The sequence below is a fragment of the Aquarana catesbeiana genome, linkage group LG11 (genome assembly GCF_042186555.1).
Source record: "Aquarana catesbeiana isolate 2022-GZ linkage group LG11, ASM4218655v1, whole genome shotgun sequence".
Taxonomy (NCBI): Eukaryota; Metazoa; Chordata; class Amphibia; order Anura; family Ranidae; genus Aquarana; species Aquarana catesbeiana.
The window spans coordinates 54,599,312-54,616,128 of NC_133334.1; the positions used below are offsets into that span (position 1 = coordinate 54,599,312).

The following is a 16,817-nucleotide window of genomic DNA, read 5'->3' on the forward strand; positions in this document are numbered from 1 at the left end:
ACATTTACATTTGCATCATTTGCATTTATTCACCAGCACACCGTGGATCATCGAATAGCATCCAAAATCTTTATTGAAAAACGATTACATCACAGAAGACAAATGCAACTTTTTGGAGCCGCGCAGGACCCCTTTGTTGGGCATGTGATGCTCATCACACGCCTGTCGAAGGGGTCCTGCCCGGCGCTGAAACATGCCACTACCTCTTCTGTGATGTGATTGTTCTTCAAAATTTTGGGCACTATTTGATGTTCCATGGTGTGCTGGCAAATATATGCATACAATCTGAGATGTCTCTAGTTCCAGCTGGTTGTTGCTTCAGCACCCGCTACTCCTAAGCTTTATTCTGGAAAGTGTGCGATGGGAATATTGACACTGCTGGGTATAAATCTCCCCTCTCCCAAACATTGGTATTCACTCAGATATAAATCCCCCATCCTCCTCAAAATTGGTGGTCAGCAAGATATAAATCCTTCTTCCTCCCCAGCATTGGGGTCAGCAGGATATAAATCAACCCTCCTTCCCAGCTTTGGTGGCTAGTGGGGTATAAATCTCCCCTCCTCCCCAGCTTTGGTGGTTAGAAGGGTGTAAATCTCCCCACCTACCCAGTTTTGGAGGTCAGCGGGATATAAAACTCCCCTCCATCACAGCTTTGGTGGTTAGTAGGGTATACATTTCCCCTCCTCAGCTTTCGTGGTTAACAGGGTGTGAATCTCCCTCCTCCCCAGTTTTGAGGGTCAGTGAGGTATAAATCTCCGCTCATCCCCAGTTTTGAGAGTCAGTGGGGTATAAAGCACCCCAGCTGTGGTGCTCAATGGGGTATAAATCTCCCCTCTTCAGTTGTGGTGGTCAGTGGCGTATAAATCTCCCCTCTTCAGTTCTGGTGGTCAGTGGGGTATAAATCTCCTCTCTTCCTCAGCATTGGTGGAGAGTGGGCTGGAAATCTCCCCAGTTTTGGGGGTCAGCGGGGTATAAATCTCCCTTCCTCCCTAGTTATGGGGGTCAGTGGGGTATAATTCTCCCCAGTTTTGGGGGTCAGTGGGGTATACATCTCCCCTCCTCCCTAGTTTTGGGGGTCAATGGGGTATAAATCTCCCCTCCTCCCTATTTTTTGGGGTCAATGGGGTATACATCTAACCTCCTCCCTAGTTTTGGGGGTCAGTGGGGTATACATCTGTCCTCCTCCCAAGTTTTGGGGGTCAATGGGGTATACATCTCCCCTCCTCCCTAGTTTTTGGAGTCAGTGGGGTATACATCTCCCCTCCTCCCTAGTTTTGGGGGTCAATAGGGTATAAATCTCCCCTCCTCCCTAGTTTTGGGGGTCAGTGGAGTATACATTTCCCCTCCTCCCTAGTTTTGGGAGTCAGTGGGGTATACATCTCCCCTTCTCCCCAGAATTAGAGATTAGTGAGTAGTTTATTCAAGCGCTAGGGCTGTCTATAGGTCCCCAAATTACTGGACGGTAACGCATGCTCAGTGGCCTGTCCAGTAGTAAAGATGGCGGATTCGGAATCTCTGAATCCTCCAGCACGTTGTCCTGGACGTCAGTGTCATTTTGAAGGCAAGGTTCGGGCGGCAATGTGAGCGAAGCTCCGCCTCTTCTGGAGCTGTACGGCTCCCACACTGGGGGAATATGGCGGCCTCTGTGATTCTGGAGCGGAGCTACACCGAACTGAGCGGAACCGAGCGGGAATCCAAGAGGAACTTCCGGGAGCTGAGCCTGAGGCCCGGTACGGAGTTGGGGGAGGGGCTGTGTGTACCGGGACCCCGTATACCGAGCTGTGCACATGCTGGGCCATACCGTGCTCCAGGCTGTCTGTCACTGCTGCCTCCCCCCCCCCCCCCAAATAATGTATTAATGTATAGACACCGTGCACTAACGATACCCCCTCCACTGTATACTCTTCACTGCAGCCCCCGCCCCAAATAATACATTCCTGCACTGCTGAACCCCAATATATAAGCACCCTGCACTGCTTACCCAGACCTACCCCTGTCAGTATATAGATGCTTGTTACTCCTGTCTTCAAATGTATAGCGACCCTCCAACACTGACCCCCCTCAATGTATAGAGACCCTCCAACACTGACCCCCCTCAATCTATAGAGACTTTCCAACACTGACCCCCCTCAATGTATAGAGACCCTCCAACGCTGACCCCCTCAATCTATAGAGACCCTCCAACACTGACCCCCCTCAATGTATAGAGACCCTCCAACACTGACCCCCCTCAATGTATAGAGACCCTCCAACACTGACCCCCCTCAATGTATAGAGACCCTCCAACACTGACCCCCCTCAATGTATAGAGACCCTCCAACACTGACCCCCCTCAATGTATAGAGACCCTCCAACACTGACCCCCCTCAATGTATAGAGACCCTCCAACACTGACCCCCCTCAATGTATAGAGACTTTCCGACACTGACCCCCCTCAATGTATAGAGACTTTCCGACACTGACCCCCCTCAATGTATAGAGACTTTCCGACACTGACCCCCCTCAATGTATAGAGACCCTCCAACACTGACCCCCCTCAATGTATAGAGACCCTCCAACACTGACCCCCCTCAATGTATAGAGACCCTCCAACACTGACCCCCCTCAATGTATAGAGACCCTCCAACACTGACCCCCTCAATGTATAGAGACTTTCCAACACTGACCCCCCTCAATGTATAGAGACCCTCCAACACTGACCCCCCTCAATGTATAGAGACCCTCCAACACTGACCCCCCTCAATGTATAGAGACCCTCCAACACTGACCCCCCTCAATGTATAGAGACCCTCCAACACTGACCCCCCTCAATGTATAGAGACCCTCCAACACTGACCCCCCTCAATGTATAGAGACCCTCCAACACTGACCCCCCTCAATGTATAGAGACCCTCCAACACTGACCCCCCTCAATGTATAGAGACCCTCCAACACTGACCCCCCTCAATGTATAGAGACCCTCCAACACTGACCCCCCTCAATGTATAGAGACCCTCCAACACTGACCCCCCTCAATGTATAGAGACCCTCCAACACTGACCCCCCTCAATGTATAGAGACCCTCCAACACTGACCCCCCTCAATGTATAGAGACCCTCCAACACTGACCCCCCTCAATGTATAGAGACCCTCCAACACTGACCCCCCTCAATGTATAGAGACCCTCCAACACTGACCCCCCTCAATGTATAGAGACCCTCCAACACTGACCCCCTCAATGTATAGAGACCCTCCAACACTGACCCCCCTCAATGTATAGAGACCCTCCAACACTGACCCCCCTCAATGTATAGAGACCCTCTAACACTGACCCCCCTCAATGTATAGAGACCCTCCAACACTGACCCCCCTCAATGTATAGAGACCCTCCAACACTGACCCCCCTCAATGTATGGAGACCCTCCAACACTGACCCCCCTCATTGTATGGAGACCCTCCAACACTGACCCCCCTCAATGTACGGAGACCCTCCAACACTGACCCCCCTCAATGTATGGAGACCCTCCAACACTGACCCCCCTCAATGTATGGAGACCCTCCAACACTGACCCCCCTCAATGTATGGAGACCCTCCAACACTGACCCCCCTCAATGTATGGAGACCCTCCAACACTGACCCCCCTCAATGTATGGAGACCCTCCAACACTGACCCCCCTCAATGTATGGAGACCCTCCAACACTGACCCCCCTCAATGTATGGAGACCCTCCAACACTGACCCCCCTCAATGTATGGAGACCCTCCAACACTGACCCCCCTCAATGTATGGAGACCCTCCAACACTGACCCCTCTCAATGTATAGAGACCCTCCAACACTGACCCCCCTCAATGTATGGAGACCCTCCAACACTGACCCCCCTCAATGTATAGAGACCCTCCAACACTGACCCCCCCCCCCCCCCGCCCCCAGTGTATAGAGACCTCTCTCAATGTAAAGACACACATGCTGGTTTTAGCATTGTGAGCTGTAATATCTGTGTGCAATTACAGTTCTGCTTTAAAGGAGAAGCAGGGCCGAAGATTTGGTTATTGGTCTCCTGTGCTGCACTCCGTTCTGCACTCCGGTGACCTGTATTTAGATCACAGCGGGCAAAAGTATGACTGGACTAGAGAGAACCAACTTTAAAGGGGAGCTCCACCCAAAAGGGGAAGTTCCGCTTTACGGACTCGTCCCCCATTCCTCTTAAAGAATTTGCACTTCTGGGAAGCGGTTACCCGATTTTCGACCGCCTAGGCGATTGGAGCGGAAGTTATCCCCCCCCCCCTACAGGCTTATGGGACACGTGACAGGTCTCAGAAGACTGCATCCACCATTCCCAATGTGCAGTGGGCACCCGGCTGTGAAGCTGCAAGCTGTCACACCCGGGTACCCATAGTGAAGACAGCGGGTGAAACCGCCTGGGGTGAGTACACCGCTGGATCATGGGACAGGAAAGTGGCTGTTTGTTTAAAAGTCAACAGCTACAGTTTTTGTAGCTGCTGACTTTTATTATTTTCACAGGAGACTGGAGCTCCTCTTTAATTTCAGGATCCATCCAGGTGCCTGACTGGCAGCCAACTCGACCTCTTAGGCTCGGTTCACACATGGGCGGCACGACTTGCAGGTCGCCTCAGCGAGGCGACCTGCAAACGACTGCCGGGGCGACTTGCGAGACGACTTCTGCATAGAAGTCTATGCAAGTCGCCCCAAGTCGCCCCCAAAGTAATACAGGAACCTTTTTCTAAGTCGGAGCGACTTGCGTCGCTCCGATTAGAACGGTTCCATAGCACAGAACGGGAGGCGACTTGTCAGGCGACTAGGTCGCCTGACAAGTCGCCCCAGTGTGAACCGAGCCTTAGCGTACCCCCTCCACAATAAGGAAGACAAGTGACTGGCAGGATCAACCACAGACTTCAGATGGAAGAAGAACATGAAAATGATGGAAATTACGCTTTATAAAGCACTTATGTGCATACACACATAGTAAAACATGTTTCTCTCCTGAGACTCACAATGAAGTAATGAATGAAGAGCAAATCACACATTTTAGGGTCATCTGTATGGTACTATTTATCAGCTCAAGACAGGGATTGCGCTGCAAGCTGAGCTGCACATGTACAGCTCAGTTTCCATGTCGGAGATCGCTAGGAGCAGGCAGGTAGGTGTATTTTATGGCAGAAGACGCATAATGTGCCTCTTCTGCAATAGAGAGCCTTCCTGTTCGCATTGTGAAATGGGACCGCTTAAAAGGATAAGTTCACCATTTTGAACATGTAACATTTTTAGGGTGGACCGAATAACATGTCCCAATGCTGCAGCCGCTGTCTCCCCCATCCCCCCCCCCGTGACAGCAGTATGGGGAAAAGTTCCCCGTACTAGCTGTCACTTTGTGAAATCGGCGCGGCCGTGCAGGGCTCCGCCCACACAGTTGCGTCGAAGTTTGGACGAGTAGATCTGGATGCCGCACACCGGATTAAATTGCAAACGCCTTTATTGTAAAAGCTAGATCATAAAAAGTACAGGACAATATGGCAGGACATACAGGCTCAGCTGACGCGTGTTGCACTCACGATAAGTGCTTACTCATAGCTATGAGTAAGCACTCATCGTGAGTGCGAAATGCGTCAGCTGAGCCTGTATGTCCTGCCACATTGTCCTGCTATGAGTAAGCACTCATCGTGAGTGCAAAACGCGTCAGCTGAGCCTGTACGTCCTGCCATATTGTCCTGTACTTTTTTATGATCCAGCTTTTACAATAAAGGCGTTTTTGCAATTTAATCCGGTGTGCAGCATCCAGATCTACTCGTCCAAACTTCCACTCTACTTTGTATTTAGCCAGCACCTGGGACTCTCCACCTCTGAAGGAGCTACACTAATTGTACACCTGGTTTCAAACCTACCTGAGCGGTGAAAGTTTTCTTTGCTTCGATCACACAGTTGCTTCATTCATTCACACAGCTCTGTGTGTGAATGAACTACAAGCCCCAACATCCTTTGAGGCTCTTGGCTTGTAGTTCTCAATAAACTACCATGGTGCTGTGGAGCGCCGTGGTAGTTCATTCTATCTTCCTGTTGGACTGTACCTGCTTGCCTGTACGGGGCACACAGATACACTGGCAGATCTGCTGGAAGCCTGCATGGCAGCAGCTATCTGCTGATCGCTGGTGCAATGCTTTACAGGCTGCAAAAAAAAAAATGCTATTTTTTTTGTACCTGCAAAAAAATGTGCATTTATTATTTTTTTCTAAAAAGTGAACTTATCCTTTAAATATCAGCAACAGATACCAGTCCACAGACCCCAGCACCGTCCTTCCCACTCCCATCACAGCCAGCTCCCCACTACACATGTGTGAGATCAAACGGCACAGGGAGATTGGTCCTGCAGCCTCTTGGGATAATGTCACACATCCCTGGATGTGGGTGAGCCAAGATAAAGTTATCTTCGCCTAGGGGGAGATTAAGAAAGTGGAAAAAAAATAAAATAAAAATAAAAGTTACTCCCTGAAAAAAAAATTAAAAAGTGCTGCAATTTAGATGCTGGGAGAGAAAGAGCATCTGGGCAACTTTAAAGAGGAACTGCAGCCTTTTCACTCCCCCACTTCATTTTTTGTTGCTGCTTACCCTTGGGTATTCTTCAGTACAATAAGCATACTCGCCTAGCCAGCAGGTCCAGTATTGAGCCGCTGGGATTCTCCTCTCTTCAGCGGCTGCACGGGTCCAGCGTTGCCATGTTGTCGGATCAGCCGTCAGCTGTTCTGGGTGCAGGAGCCGCTCAGCCTGCCCCCTCCTCTTTGCTAAATGGGACTGGACGTCATGCATCCCAGTAGGCATTGGGGGGCACTGCATCATTCGCCTTGGCAAATTCCTGAAACCAGAGGGTGGCTGAGCCTACGATGGGGACAAAAAAAAAAAGGCCTGATATGAGCGCTGCAGAGGGGAGCAGGACGGAGAGTGCTGAGCGTGGGTGAAGGTCCGCTTTAAGCTTTGTTTTCACTGTTTATATGTGTCTTTAATATGTGAAATCTCCCTCCTATTGTAGATGTTGCACCTGTGGTTGGAGGCTCGAAATCCAGTGAGTGCGCTGGGGGTTATTATTACAAAGATAGCAGCAATCTCCTATCGGCCACCAGAAATCGGTTCTTACACTGGTAAGTTAAGTGGTATCTGCGTGTTTGTTTGATTTCAGTTGTTTCTTTTCTTGGGTATAATCAGCTTGCCCATACATGGATGGAAACTCAGCCGGTCCCTTCTGAACTGGCCAAATGTCGATCCATGAATGGCCGGCTTTATTACTGTTTAATAAATAAGGTAAAGGTGTGTTCACTTTGGTCAGGGAAAAGGATTTTTGCTTGCATTTGAATTCAAAATAGCTTGACCTCATTCACTAAGCTAAGCGAACATTCACTTAGCACTGTGAAAATTTACATTTGTGACTTGCCATTAAAGGAAACTTATAAAAGAAACAAATTTGATTCCCTTGCTGATCTCCTCTTCCAAAATTGCAATTTGCCTGGATACTATACTGATTATCTGGCTCCAGTGCTTTTGATGAGAGATTACACTTAAAGGCTCATTCCACCTTTTACAACCATGCTTGGGGTGTAACATGGTGCCAAGCAGACAGTCTAGCAGTGCAGAGGATCAGGTAAGTACATCATCTTTTCTCTGCCCCAATGCAAGGGAGACTTCAAGTTTTCTGGAGTTGAGCTTTAAGACCATATCTTTGAACATGTAGAGGGACCAATAAGTGCAATAGATCTTATCTTCACAGCATAGTTAGCAGTGTGCTAAGGATTTGTCTTGGCTACTTTGCTGTAAATTTGCTTTGTGTAACACAAGCTGTGTAAATCTAATCGTAGACTTCTAGTCATGATGCTGTTAGACTGTAAGGCAAAGCTGTACAAATCACAGAAGCCAGGTATAAATGCAAACCATTTCTAATTTGTCATGGGAAAGTCTTAAAATTGTGTGCTGAATACTAGATTTTTGGGTCTATACATACTGCATTAATGTCAACCCTTAGCCCGGTGTAAGAACACTTTGTTAAATTGTTTTCATGTTTTTCTTTTGTGTTCCCTCAGGACTTCACATGGGGACACGCTGGAAGTGGTGGAGGAGTCATTGGATACCAACCTCCTGAACAATGCCATCCGACTCAAGATCCTCAATTGTTCCATTTTACCTGGAGGAGTCCACGTGTGTGAGACGCACAGCAATGTGATTGTGATGATTGTCACAAACCAGACTGTTCACAGGCTTGTACTGCCCCATCCTTCACGCATGTACAGAAGTGTAAGTATGACCTGGTACAGTAGAGACAAGGCTTACTTTAGTGTGAAAGGTCTGCTTTAGGCCTCATTCACATGAACAGTTAGGACCATACACTGTTGAGCATCAGTAAATTTCTGCAACAGGGAAAACAGGTATTGGAATTCACACATTTAGCTGTAAAGAGGAGCTCCAGTCTCCACAAGAAAAATTAAGTCAGCAGCTACAAATACTGCAGGTGCTGACTTTTTGAATATAAGGACACTTGGTGATCCTAATACGTCCAGGGATCCAGCGTTGTCCTCACTTGAGCCGATTCTTTAGTCGGCTTCGGGTCCAGGCACCGGCATCTTAAGTAAGGAAAACCATTAATGGAGCCTTGCGGCTTCACAGCCGGTTTCACTCTGTGCGCGCGCAGGCTACGCTGTGCTTTGGGAATGGTCCTGCAGTCTTCCGGGACCTATGATGTGTCCCAGAAGGCTGTGGGGGCAGGGGACGAATTTCTGCCCAGATCGCCTCAGTGATCTGACTAGAAGTGGGCATGTGTACCTGTCAAAACCAAGTACCCGGGGGGAAGGGAGGATGCAAAGAAGCGGAATTTCCCGTTTTGGGTGAAGTACCGCTTTAAATAAGATTTTTGACAGATGAGCAGCTCTATATGCAGACAATTTGCTTCAATGGTGGATACGCGTGGACAGCTATGGTGCCTGACATTGATTTGTACAGGCTTTCTGTCTGTTGCTGATCCTATACACCTGTGATTTCAGATGCAGAAATACTCAAATGCTTGGCAGTCCATGGCCTTAATCATGCCAAGTATTTCCGCACAATACAACAAACAGAAAAATCTGATCTTCCTGAAATTCGGTACGCTCCTCACTTTGAGTTGACAACAACGTGCCTTTGCTGAGCTACATTTTGTTAGCCTTGGCTGCTGGACTACAGGACTCTCCCTGTCCCTCTCCACATGCATACATTAATTTATTTTCCAGCAAAGCAATGCTTTTATCTCGACATGATGTAAGAGTCTGCTCACATACTATGTGTGGTGAAAGGTCTCTTGGGAGATGTAATTCTGGGGCAGTACAGTACCCATGTTATTCGGTACTGAGTTTCCCAGCAGCAGCCCCATCATAACTTTTACAAGCCTGGTGGTGATATCACACAGAGTAATAAAAGATTTGTCTCGCTACAGATACAAAGTTAAAGGAAAAAAACATGTTGGGATCTGCTCTACAGAGAGAGAGAGGGATATTTAGGTAAATATGTTTTCTTAGTGACTGGTCACCAAGGGTCCTTTTACACAGGTGGATCGCTCCGCTGAGCAGAGACGGACCTGTCGAGTCCCGCTCTCCTCTATGGGAAATTGGATGAAAATGGACAGCCTGTCCGTTTTTCATCCGATCAAACAAACGGATGGAAAATAGGGTCACCATCCATTTGTATTTCATGGACCCATTCAGATAGAAGCGGGTGTCAGCTGACATGTCACCGCTGACATGCGCCGCTCCATAGGAGCTAATGGAGGGTCCAATCGGGTCTGCCTGAAAAACTGACAGATGGACCCTGTGAAAGGGGCCTAAGTGCAAAACCTCTTTGCTGATTTGCATTGTATCCTCCAGGAAAGTCTTGGTGATGGAACCATTTCCTAATCTATTAACTGTCACACAAAATGTCTGTTTTATTTTGCTGTGAATGCTTTGTTCATTTTTGCCACTGTTATATATGTTTTGCAGGAGATCATTTCAGACAACCAGATGCAGTCCATTTTTACAGATCTTGGCAAGATGAACTACAAGAACCCATCAAACAGCTACGTGATCCCTGCACAGCCTGGCCGTGCGCAGAGCTCCAATGCATCCACAGCGTGGCTGAGCAGTGAAGGAGAAGCACTGTTTGCCTTTCCATCAAGCTCCGGTGGCATCCTCGTTGTCAAGATGCCTCATTTTGATGAAGATGGTAATATGCCTTTATTATTGTACACATAGTAATGCTTTCATGCCAGAAGTAGTCCATCTTTGGCTATGCAGTAAGTCTCCGAGACACATTTCTATGACTAGCAGTGTTAGGGCAACTCTGTTTTTAAAGGTGTTCGCTATGAATAAAATATTTGGAAATGTTTTTCAAGCCCACCTGAACCATCAGTTTAAGTCTTACAGTGTGGGACCTTTGTTCATTTTGGAGAAGCAGTAATCTATTTGCTGAGGTCCGACACACCCCCTGCTGGGAGGAACATGAGCTTTGTTGATTACAGAGCTATAGGTCTGACTGGGTAGGGGGCATGTTGAGCCTCTGCAGTGATTACAGTGCTTCCCTGCAGTGGTTAAAACCCTCCCTTACTCTGTCCAAAATGTAAAAAAAAAATTGCTTATAGTTCTTCTTTAAGTCTAGTGGTACAGGGATAAGGATAAATACTTTTCTCCCAGTCCCTGTATGCTTCCTTTTATGCGTGTGACCACTCCCGCAAAGCCTCCTCTCTAAGCACTCCTGCCTGCTGTCTTATGCCTGCCCCTTCCAAGTAAAATGCAGGGTTAATAGTCGTGCATTGTACATGATGATTGTGAGGGCCACCAGGAATGTCAGGGAGAAGAGGACAGTCTTGGAACAGTAGAAATTAAATATTATCGCCTCAATCCTCAAACTTAATGAGCATTTAACGATTGCAGTGCTGGGAGGTAGTGACCCCACTGAAAGGGTTTTATTTTTTCTCCATCCCAGGGTTGGCCTTTAAAGTATATCCAAATCTTCATAATGAAGAAAAATGTTGTTGTTTTTTTTTTTTTTTTTTTGTGCAAGAAGGAAGAATTGTGGAAAATCATTTAAATGTCCTGCTCTAATAACATGACAACAATGTCTTTGCTTGCACTGTATGGAGCTGCAGTGTTGTCACCCTGCTTTGCGCACTAATGAAAGAGAAATGCATGTGAACATGGCAATGCACAGAACATCAAGGCCTAGAATGGCTTGACCCCTGACTGTCAGTGGATCCCAGAGGATGCTTCGCCCCCTGCCATGGCATGCCCTTGCTTCTTAAAATAAACTTGGCTAAGGGTGCACTAATCCCGATTATTGATAAACACATGAAGAAAAAAATGATATAGAAAGATTGGAAAGCATGCGATCACTGGGGGCTTATGTGAAAACCATAAATTGTAGCAACTGCAAGAGAAATGATAAGTTGTATACAAATTGTAACACAAGGACAAACAGTGAGAGTGATGGCAAGTTAACCCACCAAGTGGTACACATGCAACTGCTGGACCACAAATGAGCTGAATGTGCTGTGATCAGCAATACTAATGTGATTATGATGGTGGTGTAATCACAATAATATGACAGTATGGATCCCAGAGGCAGGGGAAGAAAGACGGAACAAAAGCCTGTGTACTAGAGGACTGCAGTCACCTAGGTGTCAGCAGGGTAAATGAATGCTGGAAGAGAGGAGGTGCAAACGGCCTCATAGTGTAGTATCGACTTTATTAGCAAATAAAAACAAAGGTAATTCATGCTCGGATCTCCTCTTACAATGGGCGAGAGCTGAGGCTTCTGGGATACACGTTTTCGAGGATGGAAACTTCCTCTTCATCAGATTCCAGCGACAGCCGTCCGAGAGCATCCTTTCATCATGTCGATGCTCGCTCATCTCAGTGGTGCTTTCAAGCCCTCTATCCACTGATCATGCCCTGGATTTTCACCTGCCACGCAGTTCATGCCTACTGTCTCTCCCTCTTCTGAGTGTACTACTTACCTTTGTTTTTATTTATTAATAAAGTCAATAATACACTGAGTCTGTTTGTGCCCCCTCTCTATTCCCCTCTGTGTATCCCTGCTTCTTGGCATGCAAAAGTGATTACAGCCACAGGAAATACTATTGTACTGTGCCGCAGCTACGTGCATGGCATTCAAGAGAGAAGTCTTTTTAAAAAGGTTAAAGTAAAAAATGATGACAACTTTTTTATTATGATTTTTTATCATAATGCAGTATATGTAAATGGTTTATATTAAAATTATTATACTTTGGCTTTAGTAATACTTTAAACGTGCATGAGTGTTTCAGACAAGCCTGCATGTTAATATACAAGCAGACGCTGCTGGTGCCCACCTTGCATATAAGAAATTAATGCAATTGGGAAAATCAGGTTGACTATTGTCCCTGTGAGACTGGTCAGCCTAGATGTCTCTCCTGTGACATAGGTGTGTTTGGAAACAAACATCATTTGTTTTGTACAATAATAATTTAATTCATATGAGTAACATAACTGTTTGGATCTTCATTCTCGGGACAGCATCTAAAATGTACTAAATATGCTAAATGCAACCTGACCAACCACATTGTAGAGCGTGCTTGGCCCAGCTTAGTCAGGACATATTGGGAAGGAGCTAGAGATTCGAGATCATTGTGTAAATTTCAGCTTTTATTTGAAGTAGGGGTTTCAGGGTAAGTGGACCTTGCATTTCACTGGAACATTTATTTAACTGTTCAATGGTTATTGCTATATCCCCAGGGCCAGTGACTACTGTGGAACTCAAGCAAACCTCTGTTATGAAGTTATTAACTGGCTGGATGCCAACAGTGATACGGTTAGTATGAACATTGTCACTATTGTAAGTTTGTGTGGCTAGCTATACATTATTAAATTTCTAGTTGTAAAGCTGTCATGGACAAAGCACAAGTTCAGTTTTTAAACAAACTACATATGCTAAGCCCAGGCTTCCTCTGTGGGTGTGTGTATTGTTTAGCACAAGGAGTTTAATTTGTAGTTGCTTCCTCCAGTTAAGCAGCTTCGCATCTACCCCATCTATGGCCCCTTGAGATTTAATGACAATTCAACTGTATGGAGTTCACTGTTTAAAGTGTCATGTCAGGTTTCTTATATTTTTTTGATGATGTAAAGAGATGAGACAAAACACGTATTGTAAATAATAATAATGTGTCTAAACCACATCGCTTTTTTATTTTTATTTTTTTTTTTGTGGAGTGGGGAGACACCGTTTTGATTTTTATCATTGTCTGTGTTCCCATTGAGAAGATTCACTCTCTGTATTTGTCCTGGTGACCATTGTTACAAGTACAGTAAGTGATGTGGAATCCAAAGTTGTCACTAGAACAGGAGATGAGTGGAAATCTTCCAATGAAGACATCTGTTCTGATGACAGCTGTGTAAGAGGGGATTATCATTTGCTTTAGAGAGATTTCTTCTTACTTCCTGTCATGTTTCTGGAACAGGAAGAGAGGGAAAAACTCAGACAAGGAAACCACACCAAAAAAACTAAAAGAATTTAGGCATTCCCTACTATCAAAAACATTTTGACTTTACTGGTTTTGTCTTATTGTATAGACTCTCAAATGATCATTTGTGTTCGCTTTTTTAATAAAAATCAAACGCAGATTTTTTTTTTTTTTTTGCAGGTAAAAAAAGTGTGCATTTATTATTTTTGTTGCAGGAGCTTGAAAAGCATTGCACTAGCAATGTATCGGGTAAGCCGATACTCCCTGACAGAAACACTCAATGGATTACCACGGCGCTCCACTGCACCGTGTCAGTTCATTGAGAACTACAAGTCGACAGCTGCTAAGGCTGTCGGGACTTGTAGGTCATTCAGACAGAGAGCTCTGTGTATGAATGACGTGGCCGGGTGGGTGGAGCCCCGCACGGCCGAGCAGCTTTCAAAAACTAGAAGCTAGTACGGGGAACTTCTCCACGTACTGCTGCCACAGGGAGGGGGGGACGGTTGCAGTACTGGGAACATGTCACATGTTCCACCCTAAAATCGGGTGTAAGGCCCTTTTACACGGGCGGCTGTTCTGCCACTGTTAAAAGCATGTTTTATTATTTTGAAATTCCAAGACTCCAGGCACAGCGGATCACTTGCAGTTGTACATTGCGATTAGCTGCGTTTACATGTGGCTGCGTTGGAATATTCTTTTTTTTTTTTTTTTTCACAAGAAAGGCGTTGGAACATTCTTGCCATTTCTGATGTGCTTCCTGTTTTTCTTTCCTTGCTGTCGCTGCTATCCGCAGGAGAAATAGTACACTGCGATTACCTGCAATTATGTGCAGATAGCTGCAATAAATCGGTCCTGGACGCAGTCAAATTTATTTTTTCTAACCGCACAAAAACCCATGTAACGAAACTGTTGCTAAATGCAGTGTGTGAATAGGGCCATAGGAAAGCATTGAGTTTAGCTGCGGTAGATAACTTAATCTATCCGCAGCTAATAGCTGAATTCTATCCGCCTGTGTGAAAGGGACCTTACATGTTCCCAAAGGTGAACTTATCCTTTAAGTGGAAAAAGTTTAAGAGGGGGGGGCGTGGCCTGGAGCGGCATGGGATAGGACGCAAGGCAGCGGAGCTCCGCCGACAGTCTATCCTTAAGAACAAATCCTGAGAATTTACCCGAATAACAAGACCCCAAACTGACCCTGACTGCATCACACTACTGCGGGGATCATGTCACCGCCGAAGAAGCCGGCCGCAACGACATCCAAGCTGGATCAATACCGCCGACAGGAGAAGGAGAAAGAATCCTCTGGGCAAGATGGCGGCGCCACGAGGGGAGAGGAGACCGCTGTGAATGCAGACACAGCAAAGGTACTGGAAGCCATAACCATCTGCCAGGAAGCAGTGGCTGCATGTCAGTCTACACTCACAGAACGAATTGAAGAAGTGAAGGTAGATATTTCCCTGGTGAGACAGGATTTTCAGAAATTGAGAGACAGAGTCACTGAGGCTGAGACCCGCCTGGGTATAGTGGAGGACTCCCTCCCCCCCCTCCAACACTCCACAGAAGCTATACAGTTACAGGTCAACCAAATCCTGCAAAAGCAGGACGATTTTGAGAACAGAATCAGACGCTGCAACCTCAGATTCATAGGTCTCCCTGAGGGAGCAGAGGGGGGTGATTCTACCACGTTTCTTGAATCACTGCTTTGTGACACTTATGGCAGAGAGGTCTTCTCCCCCACCTTTCTTGTGGAGAGGGCGCACCGCATGTCGGGCAGACCACCACCAACTGGAGCGCCCCCGCGCACATTTATAGCCAAATTTCTCAATTTCAAAGACAGGGATGCCATACTACGCCTCAGTAGAGAAAAAGGCAATATCCCTTTCGGTAACAAAACGATCGCGGTATTTCCAGATTTTTCGGCGGAAGTTCAGCGTAAGCGCAAAACATTCATGGAAGCCAAACGAAGACTTCGCATTAAACATGTAAAATATGCAATGCTTTTCCCAGCTCGGTTACGCGTAGAGGGAGATGATCGCGTTTTCTTTTTTGATGATCCAGAAGCAGTCATTTCATGGTTGGAGCAGAGGGAAGATCGCAGATAAGTAACTATGTCCCTTACCCTGTGCCTCAAAGTTAATACGCTGTTCTGATGCATTAGCTATACACCCCTGAACACTGCTATACAAGAGGAGGGGGGCTATGTCTTGTATATAAACACTGTTTTCTGCTTTTGTTACTCTTGGAATGGAGGATGTTGTACTATGCCAGTGAACATGATTGGAACAGTGTGCATGCCTGCCTGACCACAGCAACCCAACTGTACACCGCTATGCTCATCTATATAAAAGGAAAGGAGCAACCGCCTGCATATAGACATTGCTCATTGATGTTGTTGCTCCTGTGGTACAAAGGGAAGCTACTTACCAGTACACAAGCCTAAAACGAGGTGTACAGTCACTACACTACAGATAGGTGTCCTGCTCCTTTGAATATTTCCAACTGAGAGAGAGGCAGTGGGTTGCATTCAGACATAGCTCTCTGAGACTGCTGCCTCTGTGATGTGGGATGTTGCACTATACCAGTAACTATGCCTGGAACAACTTATTCGACTTCTCTAGTGTAATGCCTCCTACATGGCTGAGAGTGACGCTTTTGCATAAACATTGTAGTTTGGTATCATTATACGAGGTCTACGGGGGGGGAGGGGAGGGGGGAAACAACCCTGCAACTTTCATACTAATTTTGGGATACATATACATTCATTATTTGTTCTCTAAAAAGGTTTGCTTAACATTTCCCTCGGCGGAGGGAAGCACTATGCCTGTGAGCTCACGGTAGCAGTGAGCATAGACCTACTCAATGCTACGTTATGCAGCGTAAAGCCGCCCCACTAATCACAGTTTCCAGCCTGGGAGGACATGCATGGATTATTGCTGTAATAGCTGCGTCTGCGGATACCAACATGGGGTTCGCGGTACGGCTATCAAACGCCCTTTTCTGTATTTGTTTAGTTAATGCAGTTCTCCTCTCAGGCTGGACAGTGTTTATACCATGTTGGCAGTTTAGGGAAATAGCCCGCACCAGTTGGGGACAGTGCAGGGCGGGGAGGGGGGATCTATGGTTAATAAAGTTACAAGGCAAAGTCTTTTATTATGTACAAACCAGTCTTTTTGGGAACCATGGAGAAATAATGACATTATTGTTGACAGTTACATATTGGAGATTGCTTCTACCACCGACTAACTCCTAAGGGTCATCCGAATCCTGGAGCTGATTCCTATAAGTACTTCACCCCATGGCCTCATTGAAACTAGTAATATGGAATGTGCGAGGGGTTA

General features: G+C 46.5%; 1 protein-coding gene across 2 annotated transcripts in view; it reads left to right on the plus strand.

Moving 5' to 3' along the window:
- Window positions 1–1,542: 1,542 nt before the first annotated feature.
- Window positions 1,543–16,817, plus strand: part of NUP160 (nucleoporin 160) — a 78,632-nt gene continuing 63,357 nt past the window's right edge. Inside the window, exons 1-5 of one of the 2 annotated variants that reach the window (XM_073604423.1) lie at window positions 1,543–1,730; window positions 7,021–7,129; window positions 8,063–8,273; window positions 9,986–10,208; window positions 12,755–12,830. In XM_073604423.1, coding sequence (XP_073460524.1) covers window positions 1,634–1,730; window positions 7,021–7,129; window positions 8,063–8,273; window positions 9,986–10,208; window positions 12,755–12,830 — 716 coding nt within the window. In that variant the 5' untranslated portion in view covers window positions 1,543–1,633. The remainder of the gene's footprint in view (window positions 1,731–7,020; window positions 7,130–8,062; window positions 8,274–9,985; window positions 10,209–12,754; window positions 12,831–16,817) is intronic. The other variant, XM_073604424.1, reaches the window with a different exon arrangement.